Genomic DNA, 16,154 nt, shown 5'->3' with positions numbered 1-16,154 from the left:
GGCTCAGAAAAAGTGCACATAAAGGATGCATTATCGACCAAAAGGACACAATATGACAGTTGTTTTCAACGTTTTTTTTTTAATCACTCTTTCAATTTTTTCCAAATAAAATGAATTAGTTTGGAATTACATGTTCACTTCTAAAATGGCAAAAAAGAAGAAAAAAATTAGCTGTTTGCTTGTTTTAGCTTGTTTTAATGCTTGTTTTGTCATCTTTAAAATAATTTGAGCCCCCCTTAAAAAATATGCTGTGGCCCCTGGGTGAGAAACAACGCCCTACGGTCTTGTAGACTTAAAAGATACACACCCAAACCTAAGATCACAAGTCCACATTACGTGTGCCATTTGGGACAGGGCCATTGACTCTGGTGTACATGTACTAGTCACAGGACCTAAATGGCCCTTCTGTCTCTCGGCAGCATTTGGTAGCGGCCCTGGGTTTGGGGGTCTGGCAACAGGAGGTTTGTCGTTCGGGTTTTCCTCTAGCAAGCCATCTGGAGGGAGCCTGAGCGCAGGTGTGTTCTTTAGCACCCTCCTCTATTTTCCCAATATTTATCGATACTAACCATAACTAACTAATCCACTATTTTAAATACCAGCTTTTCTTTTGCAAAGCTGTCATGACTTTTTAAGGACAATTGACAGACTCACTAAACATGTTTGAGTGCCATTTGCTTATTTGTGAGATGTTAACAGCTTTGGCATGATATTGCTAAATGCTTAGTAATGCTTGTGTGTTGCAGCAAAAACTAAAATATTTTTTTTACCACCAGCATTTACATTTTTCTTTCCTTGTCAGGGTTTGGAACGTCTAACACCTCAGGCTTTAACTTCAGTAATCCAGGCATCAACGCATCGGCTGGACTCACCTTTGGGGTCTCCAACACACAGACTCCAGGCTTTGGGACAGGAACACCCATGTTACAGCTCAAAAAGCCCCCAGCGGGTAACAAGAGGGGAAAGAGATAAAACAGCATGTTGGTATGGGGTAAAGGGAAATGTCACGAGGTAAAGATAACGTATGTCTAAGATCTTTATTTTTATATATATATACTGTATATGTATGTGTCTGTATATATATATTTTCTCTGTTTGATGCCATTAAAAGGATATTTAGGATTGTTCTGTGTGCGTTTCCTTTTACCCTTGTGACTGTGCTGGGTCTCTATTTTTGTTTACCATTTACTCGGGTTAAACAATCCTACTCTGATATCTGGTTAAGATTGTATTAAGATGTAACTGACTGGACCGGTGTCAGATGATATGAGTTGTATAAGATCTAATGCAGCGTGTGTTGACCTGCACAGATTTCATGTAGATGCCCTTGGTATTGAAGATGCTTATGAACTGAGTTTACCTGTGTGTTTGTGGCTTTATTTTCAACTGCATATTCTTGTAAATGTCATCACGTAAATTGTCATTTGTTCACTGATAAATTGTACCAAATAGTTGTCACTTGTATAAGAATGTTACATTTGTATACGCCATTTTGTTTCTGTATGTTCTCATTACCAAATCATGCTGAAGTTTCTATACTTGGGCAAACTTTGTGCAAACAAATATTTTTCGACAAACGTGTTTGTTATTAAAGAAAGACAGCGACCATTATGCGTCACTTTTATTTTACCAAACCCTTAGCATAAGTGTTTATTATATAAAAAATATGTTTTTCATAAGTGTCCCTTTCACTTTTAACTATATCAAAGTAACAAAGGTTTGTTTTGCGTGTTTGGCAAATTCTTTAATCCAGCGTGATTTACTGTGCATTTAATCTATTTTATTTATCAGTATGTGTGTTCTCTGGGATCAAACCAATGACCTTTGCGTTGCTAACGCAATGTTCTACCATTAAATCCACAGGAACCCAATATTTCCCAACCCATATCTATAGATAAAGTTGTCTAATTTACATTAGGCTTGTTCGAATTCATGCGGCGCCGCAAGAACCGACAGACGGATGACGTCAAAGTACCGAGAGAATGATTCAAGAAATCATTTTTCGTCTTGCTCTCGCGATACTTTGGCGTCATCCGGCTGTCGATTCTTGCGGCGAGGCATCAAGTCGAACAAGCCTATTGTTTCCAAATTATAACTCCTACAATAACAAAATCTTAATTTTGTTAGTTTTACAAACGTTGCTTGATAACGTTCCTCAAACCTAATTAATATTCATAAGCTGCCACTTCTTCATTCGCGAATAGAATGGCGCCTAGTTGGCACTGTCTGCTTCTCAGCAAATCAGAACGTCAAACTGGATGAACGTCACACAACTTCATCAATATTCATAACCTTAATCTGTTAGGACAGCAAATGGGCGGCAGCGCAGAGGCGGAGCCGCAAAGTCCGAAAAGGCGGGGCACGGGTGGAACGATCTCATCCCTCCTTTCCCGTCTTTTGTAGTCAAGGAAGAAGAAAGATGGCGCCTACACATGTACTGAGATGCTGCCAGCGGGGTCTGGCGTGGATACCGGTGATATTTATTGCCTTAGTTGTGTGCTGGTCATATTACGCTTACGTGGTGGAGCTATGTCTACGTAAGTGCTCTTTATTATCCCTAACCGGGCGGCACGTGCCGGCCGGAAGTCATTGGTGTGGAACGCCAATGAAGGATTTGTTTACATGAGCAGGCTAATTATTAGCCTATTGGTTTTATACGGAAGATAAATAAATTAACATAACAAGGCGAATGGTTTTGGTGTCATTTTCGAGCATAAATCCTGACTAAAAATAACTGGACACTGCTGACTAACTTACGTTGTTTAGTTACAGCTGATTCCTGTTCGGTATGCAAATACACAGTGTTTACAAATAGCCACCTGCAACAAGAGGAACGGTGTATTGTGTGTTTTTTAAACCAATGAATTGGGTTTCTTGTCGTGTACAGGTTCACCCTGTTTATCCACTGTTGAAAATTGAGAAATACAATAAAGTGGCTTTTAAATTGCTATCATGACTTTGAAAATGAAACCGTAATGCCTTGTGAGTCACTCCTGGTATTTCTGTATGTCTCTGAATGTATGCCTTTATATGTCACAGTTGTGTACTATAATTTGTGTTTCTCTTTCTGTTTAGTTACAATTACCAACACTGGTGAAAAAAGTGAGTAAACATTTTTCCCCTAAACTTTATTGCAGTTGTGTTTGTGCTGACCGCAGTCTGTCTGGTCCAGAGAGGCTGCATTAGTAATCACAAACACTGACTGATTTATACATTGGCTGGCTTCTCTGCTGGCTCTTGGTATTAGCTGTACTGTCTCTTTTATTTGCAGTCATCTACCTGGTAGTCTTTCACCTGTCGTTCATCATGTTTGTGTGGTCTTACTGGAAAACCATCTTTACAAGACCAGCCAACCCTTCCAAAGAGGTACAGAGAACATGTTTGCAATGTCATGCAAGACTAAAGTTATATCTTCTTAAATGGGGAAAAACAGATTCTTCTGTAATATAATAATGTATAATAAACAACATATTTATGACCAACAATTAAACCTGACATCAACTGTGCCATAACTTTTACCACACACCTGTTATGGAGATCATTTTAGCTACTGCACATGTGCACAGGTTGGCAAGCATATATAAAACCCCTCCCCTAAAGAATAGATAAGGTAGTCGTTATCGATTGATGATTGGTTGCACTGTCCCTTATTCATAGTAATAGCAGTGCTCAATCCGGTTTTATGTAATATCTTTGTCTTAGTTCTGTCTACCCAAAGCTGAGAAGGAGCAGTATGAGAAGGAACAACGTCCAGAGACCCAGCATGAGATCCTGAGGAGAGTAGCCAGCAGTCTGCCCCTTTACACCCGCACGGGAGCTGGAGGTCAGAGACTCAAACATCTGCAATAATTACCCTCAATCCTTTCCTCCGTCTGCTAAATTGCCAGACATTTGCAGACACTGATTTAGTCATTTTATTGACTGAGAAGCTATAAAATTGGAAGCAGTTGTTCACCCTGATTTAGTATATCTGCACAAATAGGCTATTTAAAGGAATAGTCTATCCATTTTCCATATTAAACTATGTTTTTACCTTAAGAAGAGTTGATATATACCTCTGTCATCTTAGTGCGTGCACGTAAGCGCTGGGGCGCGTGGCGACACTTTAAAAGCATTTAGCTTAGCCCCATTCATTCAATGGTACCAAACAGAGATAAAGTTAGAAGTGACCAAACACATCAACGTTTTTCGTATTTAAGACGAGTAGTTATACGAGCAAGTATGGTGGCACAAAATAAAACGTAGCGCTTTTCTGAGCGGATTTAAAAGGGTAACTATATTTGTATGGCGGAATAGCACTTTTGGGAGTACTTCGACTCGGCGCAGTAACACTCTACCTCCAAAGTGCTACTGCCATAAAATATAGTTCCTCTTTTAAATCCACTTAGAAAAGCGCTACGTTTTATGTATCTACGTTTACGTGACGTCACCCATATGTTTGTGAAGAGCTTTTTTGAAGCCAGTAGAAGGCGGTGCCTGCCGTCGCCGTCTTTGCCGCGTGGCACTGCGCATCACTCCCGGATAACCGAAAATTGTTAAAGAGGCGGTAGGTTTGTGAAGCTGAGGTGTCTGGTTGCTGACACCACACCCGCCTAGCTCAACACTAGTGACAGCAGTGGCGGTTCACCTGTCACTCAAGTTGCCACGCCCTTAATTATGCAGAGCTTTAAAGGGACATTTCACTTATTTTGAAAATATGCTCATTTTCCAGCTCCCTAAGAGTTCTTACCGTTTTGGAATCTATTCAGCTGATCTCCAGGTCACTTTTAGCATAGCTTAGCACAATACATTGAATCTGATTAGACCATTAGCATCGCGCTAAAAACATAACCAAACAGTTTCGATATTTTTCCTATTTAAAACTTGACTCTTCTGTAGTTACATCGTGTACTAAGACTGACGGAAAATAAAAAGTTGTGATTTTCTAGGCAGATATGGCTAGGAACTATACTCTCAAACTGGCATAATAATGAAGGACTTTGCTGTCGTAACATGGCTGCAGCAGGCGTAGTGATATAACGCACTGCCTGAAAATAGTCCCCTTGGTTACTTTCGATAGCAGGGGACTATTTTCAGGCACTGCGTAATATCATTACGATTCCAAAACGGCAAGAATCAAATGTTTAACTTTAGGGTAGCTGGAAAATGAGCACATTTTCAAAAAAGTGGAATGTCCCTATAAAGCTTAATATAATTTAAACAGATGAGTTACAAAAAATATACCCCCTTACAGTTGTCCTGAAGAATGGCAAAATTACCTTTACAGACCAAAAACACTTTTTGTACCAGACTGTAAACACATTATTTTCTACTGTAAATTTGGGCATTTTAACATGGGGGTCTATGGAAATTGACTCCCTTTTAGAGCCAGTCTAAGCTGCCAGGTAAGTCACTTCTGTATTAGCTTCTCCGATAGATCAAAAGGTTTCCCCCTCTAAAAGTCCTTAGATAGATAGCTAAGATCAGCACCATCACTTATGGTGTCTCCTCTATTGATTCATGGAGTACTATGCGAATTAACATCTTATTTAAAATATTGATATATCTTCATAAAAGTCTATGAAGAACCCTTGTAATGCTCTTCCACAGATATACCTGCAATTTTTTTCCACCTGCTCCTGATTTTCTGTCTGTCCACTTTCATCTCCAACTGTAATTGAATTTTGCCCTGTGCTGCAACAAATCTTATTGGGTCCTGTGGGAGTGCAGACCTCTATTATGGTTTTCATCGATTCTTATTAAGTTTTGACTTGTTCCTTTGTTGTCTTGTAGCAATCCGTTATTGTGACCGCTGCCAAGTGATCAAACCAGACAGATGTCATCATTGTTCTGCTTGTGACATGTAAGTGTCCATAACACCTGTCTACATATATAACAGATTAGTACAGTTAATTAAATGAATAACTTACACTAAGAAATTCCCTGTAACATGTCATCAATCTTCAAATATGCTAAAATGCATCCGTATAGCGTATTCAATGATATTTAAGGCAGTGTTGTGCAATGCTCAAGATCTCAAACATCATTACTTTGTTAAAAGGTGTGTACTGAAGATGGATCATCATTGTCCGTGGTAAGTGAGATATGAGTTATTGACGCTGACATTTTGATTGGTTGATGAACATCGTGCTCACTTCTCTATTCATCTTCCCGCAGGGTGAATAACTGTGTGGGTTTCTCCAACTACAAGTTTTTCATCCTGTTCCTGACCTACTCACTTATTTACTGCTTATTCATAGCAGCCTCCGTCCTCCAGTACTTCATAAAGTTCTGGACAGTGAGTAGATCTATTTAAGGTCTTAAATGTCAGCTTGCGTGTACTTAAACTTGTTTACTGCCATTTTAAATGTACCTTTAAAGTAATGGACACGTGTGATCTTCTAATATAAATGTGATTTCCTGTCAGGATTTCCTCCGCTAAATAAATCGCAGGCCGTATTTGTCTATTCATGCTAATTGTTGGTGTTTTTCCTATCTGCCTGCTTCCAGTCACCTCCTGTCAGTGTTACTCTTCTTTCCTCATTTCTGTTTCTCTCTGTTTTGGCAAACACCCTTTTTGTTATTGTCTTAGGACTGTTTCACATTGCACAGGCAAGGAGAATATCGTTTTTTATTTGTTACTCATCAAGTTTTTAGTGTTTATGGAGATGCCTCCCCTAACATGTGTATGGATTAACTAGTGTTCGACATTTATATAGCCATAGAAGCTGGAATGAAGTTAACAAACAAATAAACTGGATCCTAAAGGATACTCTGTGTAACCGCAAATCACTTGATTTTCTGCATTGTCGCAGTAACACTGCAGTGTTGTGCCGCCCATGCATGCGTGTGAAACAGCCCTTGTAAGACATTGTAATCTCTCCTCGCCTCCTGTGTCTGATAAGCTTCTGCTTTCCCGCTGTGCTTTCCGCTTGTCTTAACAGTCTGTCTCTGTTTGCACTTAAGCTTTGCCGGAGGAAATCGGCAGAAAATTGTCCAAAGGTAATCCCTCACAGTGTTGTGTTCGATAAACGTGTCAATGTTAGCAATAGGTTACGATCACAGTGTTTTTGTTGTCTTAACCCCCGTGACCTGGTCAGCTCGTGTCGGTGCAACACGTTGCCCATGTCTTGCCTGTTGTTGATTTTTTTTTTTCTCCCTTTTCTCAGAGTGACCAGACAGTGTCGCACGCCAAATTCCATGTCTTGTTTCTCTTTTTTGTGGCGGCCATGTTCTGCATCAGCATACTTTCGCTCTTCACATACCACTTGTGGCTTGTGGGAAAAAACAGGTCCACCATAGGTAACACACATCAGACAATACTCATCTCTCTGTATCTTTTGTCCACATGTATAGATGGATAGATTCACGTATTTGCTTGTACCTGAACTGAGCTTGCTCATATAGTTACCATAGCAACAATAGTGGACCTGCTATGCTCAGACAGACCTCGATTTTGGTAATTTACATTTCCGCCTGTTGACCAAGTCATTTATTCAGCCTTTGGAGCAATTTTCGGCTCATTTTCCTACTTGTTACTGGAAAACTTTAAGCATAAGACTACATTAAATGTGCATTATGTAACTTTTAGAAGGATTTCTTGACATAAATGCAATATAATAAGCATAACTATATTATCAGTGGTGTAGAAATTCCTTTCAAAATTAACTGTATTGTTTTATTACCTTCAATAAGCCATTTTAATCTACTTACACCATTTGGCCCCCTTACATGTAAATCGCCACACCACCGTAATTCTACAGTAGCCCTAAACCAGAGGTGCCCAAACTCGGTCCTGGAGGACCGGTGTCCTGCAGAGTTTAGCTCCAACTTTACTCGGCACACCTTCCTGGAAGTTTGTAGTATGCTTACTTAGCTGCTTCAGGTGTGTTTGATTAGGGTTGGAGCTAAACTCTGCAGGACACCGGTCCTCCAGGACCGAGTTTGGGCACCCCTGCCCTACACGGACAAACATGTTTTCTCACTACGTGGTCTTAAATGATGACATGTTTGTCATGTGGCGGCTACCGTAGCTTCTCTATGCGTTTCGAAACAGAGGGGTGGGCTGTGGACTGTTCAAAATAAGGCACACTGATTTAAACACCTGACAAATCAGGTCTGAAGGGGTTAATGCAACACAAGTTTAAAGGTCCTGTGTGTAGATTTGTAGCAGCATGTAGTGGTGGGATTGTGAATTGCAACCAACGGCGTTCACACCAGATGCGGAAGAGACGGCAAAACATTTTGAGTTTACTCGCTTAATTTGCGCGTGAAATTCTAGTCTTTCAAGACATTCACGTGTAAATTTGCGTTAAGAGAGGGGCTTATATACAGTGTTGTACAAGTAATACGCATTACGTAATAATATTACTTTGCGGAATTAACGAGTAAAGTAATGCATTACTTTATAAATGTACACATTAATATTTGAGTTACTTTTAAAAAAAAGTAATGCAAGTTACTTTTCAGTTTAATTAATTTGATTTAAAAGTACTGAATTAAACTGACCCTATTAACGTAGAATTACGCTCTCTGTGCGCCATTAGCGCTTATCGCGCGCTTATCGCGTTTTTGCATTGACCTAACATGTAAGTCACTCGTGCTTGCCACCTGTTTTACGTATGGTGTGAACGCACCATTAGCCGTTAGTTGCAATTCACAATCTCATCGCTAGATGCCGCTAAAAATCTACACACAGGACCTTTAAACTTGTGTTGCACTAACCCCTTAAATCAGTGTGCCTTATTTTGCTTGGTTGATCAGCAGTGGACGCAGGGTCTGAAGAGGTTAATGCTAAATGTAAAAGACCGCTTCAGTGACCAGTGCTCATTTATTTTATGTATGGTGATGCATTCTTCTGCGATGTTCTTCTACATTCAGAAGCGTTCAGAGCTCCTGTCTTCAGAAATGGCCCTGATAAAAATGGATTTTCCCTGGGATTCAGTAAGAACATTGCTCAGGTGTTTGGAGACCAGAAGAAATACTGGCTGCTTCCTATCTTCACCAGGTGAGTCCAATGTTAAAGTTTTTAGTGGTGCATGCAGTTATCACTTATAGTAATGCTCATCCGTATCGAAAGGGATTTAAACAAAGCCTTAAATTTTAAGATAACCTTGGCACATAACATGTTCTGCTAAGTTTGACATGCAAATGACATAGCTTGTTGAGGAGCCTTAAATCCATTAGGTTTATTTTTAAGGATGAACACACATTGTTTTTAGAAATGAGAGGACCACCATAGAGATTTCAGAGTGGACAACAACTGTGACAAATCTATACAAATGTGTGGTAATCTGTTTGTTATAGTCAGGGAGACGGCTTTTCTTTCCCCACACGGCTTGTGACTATTGATCCAGAGCAGCAGCACACTGAATGTCTTCAGCCTGAGGTGTTGGATAAAGGGTGAGATGACTTTTCACTTGTTGCCAGGGACAGGGTTTGTGCAAAACTAACTTCAACCCCAGCAGTTTAGAATAACAGTAATGCTAGTGACTTTCTCTCTTCCCCAGTGCTGTTGATGGATGTGTAGAGCAAACCAGCCTTACGAGTGAATCACAAAACCGCCTGCTCGCCAATGATTACCACAGTGAAGAAGTTCACAAGGAGATTGATGTGTTAAAATCTGGTACGTCTCAAATTACCATACTGTATATCAGTATAGCAGATAGAAGTTAATGGTGTATTGTGTCACTTTAAGTAGGATCTTAAAGTTACAGAAATGCAATATAATATACTTAACTATATTATCAGTGGTGTATCAAGACCTTGCTAGATGTCTCGCCCGCGCTGCTGGCCAATGGAGGTCGACGTCAGCACCTGGCGGCCATCTTACCTCAGACAGCTCGCTCACTCGTAGCATTGTGTTTAATGGAGCATGTACTTTTAAATGACCATAACTTGCTCAATTTTCTACACATTTTCAAACGGTTTGGTTTAGAAATGTCAGAGATGTACCTATGACACTGCATACTTATGAATAATTTTCATGAAACATGTTAAAGCATCCAGAAGTATAGCCACGTTAATATTAATGAAAATTAATAGAAAATTGAGCAAGTTTTGGTGATTTAAAAGTACATGAGTACACAAGTGAGAGAGCTGTCTGAGGTAAGATGGCCACCAGGTGATGACGTTAGAGACTCTGCCATAACCTTGGGTTCACACCAGCCGCGTTTGAGGCGTCAAATTCGCGTCTACCGCGTTTAGTTTGCGGCTTGAACATTTTTGAGGTTATTCGCTCGCACGTGAAATTCTAGTCATCGAGACTTTCACGCGGAAAATTCGTGTCATGGGAAGGGCTTCTGTGACTCCGCTCACTTTCTGTGATCACATCACTACTAGAGCAAGCTCCTGATTGGTTAACGCAGCGTTTTTTTCTGCCAAAGTTCACGTTTTTCAACTTGCGTGTTTGGCGCGGCAATGATCAATTCGCGGCATTTGCGCGAACTAGAGATGCCAGTGAGGCGGAAACGCGTCTACCGCGCCGCACTAAATGCCTCATTCGCACCGCGAGACCTCCAGATGCACGTCAACGCATCTTCACATTGAATTAACATTGAAATCGCTTGACGCCTCTACTGTGGCTGGTCTGAACGCAGCATTAAGGGCTTGTTATAGCTGTGTGTAGGTCCTACGGCGTAGCCGCGTCGGCGTAGGTTACACGTCGGTTTTCATTTATGCTTTTGCGTCGTCGTCCGCGACGACGTGCAAGCACGCGCGCAGACCGCTGGTAGGCAGTATCCACGTGCGTAAACACAGTAGCAGCTCGACCGTCAAGAAGCTTGGCAAGTTAACCCACAAACGAAGAAGAAACAGCAACTTGTTAACCTGACGCGCTGTTAAAAATTTTGCGAGGTGCATGTCAGGCTACGGATAGCCTACGCATTAGAACTTACGCACGACTATAAATCGGGCTTAAGACATCTAGCCTGGTTTATACATGTCTATGGTGGACTGAGCTGTTGGTTGCAATTCACAATCTCACCACTAGATGCTGCTAAAAATCTGAGAATTAACCCTTATCTTGCTTTTCAGATGAAAGTGAGGCTGTTACTATCTCCATTGAGAGCGAGTCATAGCCACGTAGGCCATTTCAACTTCAGCACCGATCGATTGATTCTCCCTAGGAACGAAGCCGGCGAGGGGTGGTCCCCTGTGCTCTCGTGCCTTTGACTCCCAGTACTGGGGACTGTTGATGAGAATCACAGCCATCAAAGCTGATGCCTTAAACATTTTTGCTGTGAAACCCTTTCCTGTGCCCATTGCTTATGGAGGGGCCCACATTACAACTGTCCTTTACATCAACTCCCCAATCGGCAGTAGCAGCGTCATTCGAGATTGCACGACTCTCTTTGCAAACTGGTTGGTTGCTTGCACAGACCCTCACAACATGCATATTCCTCAACCTTGCATGTGAATTGAAAACATGTTTACCTAAAAATACAGCAGTGCTGCTCCACAGCCCTCAGTCAACCCAACGCAGCTGCCAAAATTTGGTACCAACTGCTGTTTACATGAGGGACAAACAGACACAATCATGACTTCTTCTGGATCTATGTTGTTACTGAGTATGAAATGGTCAAGGATTCAATGGATGGCGTCAAGTTGATGATGAAGAATGGAGAGCACAAGATGGCTGTCTACAGTGTTGGAATGTATTCTTTTAAAACTTCATTTAATCTTTTTTTTAAGGATGTAAACACAGCTGTTCGCAAAGTGCAAAGAAGTGTGACCAGGCACAGGATGCCTGCAAAAGACTGAAACGATCCTTGATGTTTTGGTAACGTTTTATTGTTTTCTGATGTGAAATCTTGGCCAGTTTTCATATGCCAAATAAAGGGCTTAAAACCAGAGCTCTGAGATTCACAGGAGTGTTTACAAAATGTTAGTAATACCTCTCTGCTTTGGCAGTGTAGCTTGTGTCATCTTGAAAACCAAATGAAACTGTGGTGTGACCTCGACTTACTTTTAGGTTTACAGACTGGCCAGCAGGCGGCACTATTGACACTATTAATATTAATTCAAACTTTTGGAGTCGGTGGTCTTGTGTATTGTATCACCATACACTCAATCTGCAACGGATGTTTTTTACCATTCCTTTTTCTTCTATATGTGAATGTTGTTGATGGCTCTTCTTGGATTCTTTAGATACAGAATCTACGTTCTTTAATGCCTTTTTGGCAAAGCGATAAAAGTGATATGTTCGTTTATATTTGTCGTAATTTATCCTCGGTGAACTTTAGTCCAGTGTGGAATAATTGTGCCCGTCTGATGTGACTTGTAGTGTGATCATAAGTGGAAACCGATGTGTGGAAAGCTGATGTGTTTATGTGCTACAAAGTGAAATGCAGTGATTGCTGCCTTATGTGCTTTGTGTTCTGAAGTATCTCGAAAACCACCAAGCAAACAAAACGGTGTTGATGTTGTAGAGCATTTGAAGGCTATGTTGTCATTAATGGCATTTCTGGAAAACTTTGGTGTGTAAAATCTGACCTATAGTATGATTTTTAAGTATTATCAGATTTGAAATCGGTGCTTTTGTTCTTAAAGATATTTGTGAGTGTTTATGAGAAGATCTAACATGAATCCACTTCATCTTTGCTCACACATTGTTTTCTTTCTGCTGCTGAAGATTGCATCATGTTCAAGATATTTCTGTACGAAATGGTTTAGCAGGTTTTATTGAATGCACATAGCGGTGTAGATGGGTTTAGAGATATTTGTTTAGTTTATTGTTCTTTAGGGAAAGTGTACTTTAAATAAAAATTACTAGGGATGCACAGATATATCTGTATTGGCAGATAAAAGCACAATTAGAAAGTGATTGCTTAAAAACATACAATCAGGCCAAATTATATCCTGGAAAAAACTCTTTAGAATTCATTCTGTCTGATTATTTTAAATTGGATGCTTTGCACTTTTAGGATTTCAAACAAGGGGTAAAGAGCAAAACTATCGGTATCTATCAGTATCACAAGTCGTCATTCTATTGAATATTGGTTTTGGCACAGAGATTTTGTATTGGTGCATCCATATGAATTACAGAGCCTTGACATCATGTATAAAAAGCTGCTTTGTTGATGCCTTGACTCTGCCTGGAAGCATGGCCCTGAAACCATTCTTAGGTTATTTACTGCAATTCATTACCTCTTTCATTACCTTTTATACTGAATAATAGAGGAGTAAACATAAAGCCATAATGAAATATATAAAAACTGTTTTTGTTTTTTATTATTTACACATTTCTGTTACAAAATACCTTCACTGCATGTCAAGTACAATTATCTGTTTGATCTACTTGATGTGCTCTGAGGTTTTGTTTTAAATTCATGTTACAAAAAATGTTAACAGAATGACATTTTTTTTATTTAACTTTCCTATTTTGTTAATGAAGTACATGCTTATATGTAAGAAGAAACAATAAATGTTCTTTTATATAAACCTGTCCACTGTGTAGTCCATTTGCTTTTATACTGTATGAGTATGTACTTGATTCTTTTACCCTGACCTCTGCCCAGCACATTAGCACTGAGGCCATTCAACCCTTAAAAGTTTAGCATGTTAAATACGCTCCTCTTTCACTCCTCTTTTTAGTTAATCATTTTTACTTTGTAAAAGTGTATATGGTTATTGTCAACTTTTTGTGAACTTTGATCATTTCAAGCTTGTAATCCTCACAGTTATGCCTTAAAGGGATAGTTTGGCCAAAAATGATATTAAACCCATGATTTACTCACTCCTAAGCCGTCCGAGATGCATATGCCCGTCCATTTTTCAGACAAACACATTTTTTGTTATTTTAGAAAATGTCTTCGATGTTTCAGTTAATCAAATGTAAAGTTACAGAGTCTGCGTCCTTCAAGTCCAAATTTTATAAAATTGTATAAAATAAATCCAAATGGCTGGATGGATGCACACTTTTTGGACGTGAAGGAGTGGACCCTGCAACTTCACATTTTATAAACTGAAAGATCTAAGACATTTTCTAAAATAACTGAAAATGTGTATGTCTGAAAAATGATGGACATATGCATCTCAGACGGCTTGGGGATGAGTAAATCATGGGTTTAATATCATTTTCGGCCGAACTATCCCTTTAAGTTATGCTATTTTTACACATTTCTTAAAGTCACAATATCCATTCTGATATGTTATGAGAAATGTTATTGTTAGAAACCTTATTACTTGGTTATATTACAGGTGATTTCAGCAAAATGGATGAGATCTCTTACTGGGCAGGATAAGACACATCAGAGGATTAGACATTATACTTTGGACACTTTATGAACATATAAATTATGCCATTATAGCAAATGTTACATGAATCATTTGATCTGTATAAAATATTGGCCTTCAAAGAATGTTGGTCCATAAAATGAACTTGGGTTATCATTAATCTGCTTTAAGGTCCCATAAAGTCAAAACTGACCATTCTTATTTTTAAAGGAATATTGCAATGTTCATTATGAACAATTTATACACGTGGGTCTTTTTTATTCCTCTTCCCCTTATAATCTTTCATCAATATCTAAAAAATTACTTCCACCTGTGGTGATCCTTCTCTGATGACGTCAGCTAGACTGCTTGGGTGGAGCATCTGTTAAACTCTGCTAAGAATAAATAACAACAAAGTACTTTAAACACAGTTTATTTATATAACAAGCAAAATAAACAACACGTAGATTACCCAGGACACCAAAACATTTGTTATTTTCGATGAGGTATTTGTTCAGTTAAGCAATTAGTCAGCCTATGAGCAGCCACCGGCAAAAAAAGAAATCGGCGCCTATAAACACCAGATTTCACAAGATTTAAGACACAGCTGTATCTCATCTAGCCTAAACTCCTGTTCACGAGGACTTTAAAGGAATAGTCTACCCTTTTGCCATATTAAACTATGTTATTACCTCAATTCATTCCTATGGTACCAAAAAAAGTTTTATTTTGTGGCACCATACTTACTGGTATAACTCCTCATGTAACAGTCTTTAAATAGGGAAAACACGGAAGTGTTTGGTGGCTTCCCTGTTTGGTACCATAGGAATGAATGGGGCTAGGCTAACTGCTAACACATTCACAACACGCTGTACAGTGCACGCATTGAAAAAAGATAGGTATGTATTAATTTGTCTAGGTTGAGGTAATAACATAGGTAAATATGGCAAAAGGGTATACGATTCCTTTAACATAACCTAACATTAAAAAATCCTTAAAGTGTTAACTTTAAACGCAGTCCCTGAGGACAGTAAAGCCATAATCATAAAAAAAACTTGACGTTATAGTCTGTTTTTAATTTCATGTAATGACATTTTTATTTTAACATTCAAAATATGTTAATAACGTACAGTATAACTTTTCACTGATTTATTTGCCTCATATGTATAGACCATTTCAAATTATGTAAACAACACTGGTCCAGAAACACTTCCGGTTAAAGTTTGTATCATTAAAAGTATCATTATTTTTAAGATGTTTGTTTAACTTCAGTTAATTCAGGTTTATATGTTCTGTTGGTTTATTTTATCCCAACGTTTATCTAGTGTTAAAAAACTGAAACAGGAAGTGCTTCTGGACCAGTTTTGTTTACTTTTTTTGTGAAATGGTCTTAACTACCATAGCAACCACATCTTCAAATAGTTCTTTAATTAATTTTGAACAATAAATTTTGTACAATTATTAGAAAAATATTCTACAGTAACGCATTACATTTAATATTTTATATATGTATGTATATAAATACTTTCCTCCTGCATAATAAAATCTTCGTTTTGAAGTCGATTAAAACCTGCATGCCTCTGGCCGTTTCTCAATCTGAAGGCTGCAGCCTCCGGAGGTCGCATATGCAGGCTGCGAACGACATTAAGCCTGATTTATTTACGTTAACTGAGCATTACATTCGCAAATCATACTCATATTACAGCATTTTACAATTAAATAAGAATAACATTAAACATTATAATTAATATTCTGAAATACGACAGCCTAGAAATGCGAACTCCGGAGGCTGCATACTCCGAAGGCTGCATCCTTCGGATTGTGAAACGGCCAGAGTATGTGAGACCCTATTGCACATGCGCAGAGCGGTCGGATGAAAGCACTTGATTTTAATTGGTCAGATTCCGTTACTGTGTACCGCAGGGAATGGGCGGCTCTTTAACAAGTGTTTCTGAATCAAAGGC

General features: G+C 39.1%; 2 protein-coding genes across 11 annotated transcripts in view; both read left to right on the top strand.

The window, feature by feature from the left end:
- Positions 1-1,627, top strand: part of nup58 (nucleoporin 58) — a 33,281-nt gene extending 31,654 nt beyond the window's left edge. For 7 of the 9 annotated variants that reach the window (XM_065258332.2, XM_065258333.2, XM_073813119.1 and 4 more), the window contains 2 exons: positions 420-515; positions 800-1,627. In XM_065258332.2, the coding sequence (XP_065114404.1) occupies positions 420-515; positions 800-969 (266 nt within the window). In that variant the 3' untranslated portion in view covers positions 970-1,627. The remainder of the gene's footprint in view (positions 1-419; positions 516-799) is intronic. The other 2 variants (XM_065258336.2, XM_065258334.2) reach the window with 1 other exon arrangement.
- A 546-nt stretch (positions 1,628-2,173) lies between these two features.
- Positions 2,174-13,430, top strand: zdhhc20b (zDHHC palmitoyltransferase 20b). 2 transcript variants are annotated; one of them, XM_065258338.2, is made up of 13 exons: positions 2,174-2,534; positions 3,073-3,099; positions 3,269-3,363; positions 3,700-3,820; positions 5,770-5,839; positions 6,038-6,070; positions 6,154-6,274; positions 6,943-6,978; positions 7,146-7,278; positions 8,857-8,983; positions 9,283-9,378; positions 9,486-9,601; positions 11,011-13,430. In XM_065258338.2, exons 1-13 carry the CDS (start codon positions 2,417-2,419, stop codon positions 11,052-11,054), a joined length of 1,137 nt encoding a protein of 378 aa, XP_065114410.1. In that variant the 5' UTR covers positions 2,174-2,416; the 3' UTR covers positions 11,055-13,430. The 2 variants fall into 2 exon arrangements, with proteins under 2 accessions (XP_065114410.1, XP_065114409.1); XM_065258337.2 differs by lacking the exon at positions 6,943-6,978 and having other exon boundaries at positions 2,177-2,534; positions 11,011-13,429.
- Positions 13,431-16,154: the final 2,724 nt, after the last annotated feature.

This window comes from Paramisgurnus dabryanus, chromosome 22, assembly GCF_030506205.2.
Source record: "Paramisgurnus dabryanus chromosome 22, PD_genome_1.1, whole genome shotgun sequence".
NCBI lineage: Eukaryota > Metazoa > Chordata > Actinopteri > Cypriniformes > Cobitidae > Paramisgurnus > Paramisgurnus dabryanus.
Note: the sequence above shows the minus strand (reverse complement) of the source record. Positions and strands in the feature narration are given on the sequence as shown.

Bases quoted from the DNA above. Each gene is read 5' to 3' on its own strand.
- zdhhc20b (XM_065258338.2), top strand. From the start codon at position 2,417: ATGGCGCCTACACATGTACTGAGATGCTGCCAGCGGGGTCTGGCGTGG. The intron at 3,364-3,699 runs GTACAGAGAACA...TCTTTGTCTTAG, and splicing joins CAGCCAACCCTTCCAAAGAG to TTCTGTCTACCCAAAGCTGA. The intron at 6,979-7,145 runs GTAATCCCTCAC...CCCTTTTCTCAG, and splicing joins CGGCAGAAAATTGTCCAAAG to AGTGACCAGACAGTGTCGCA.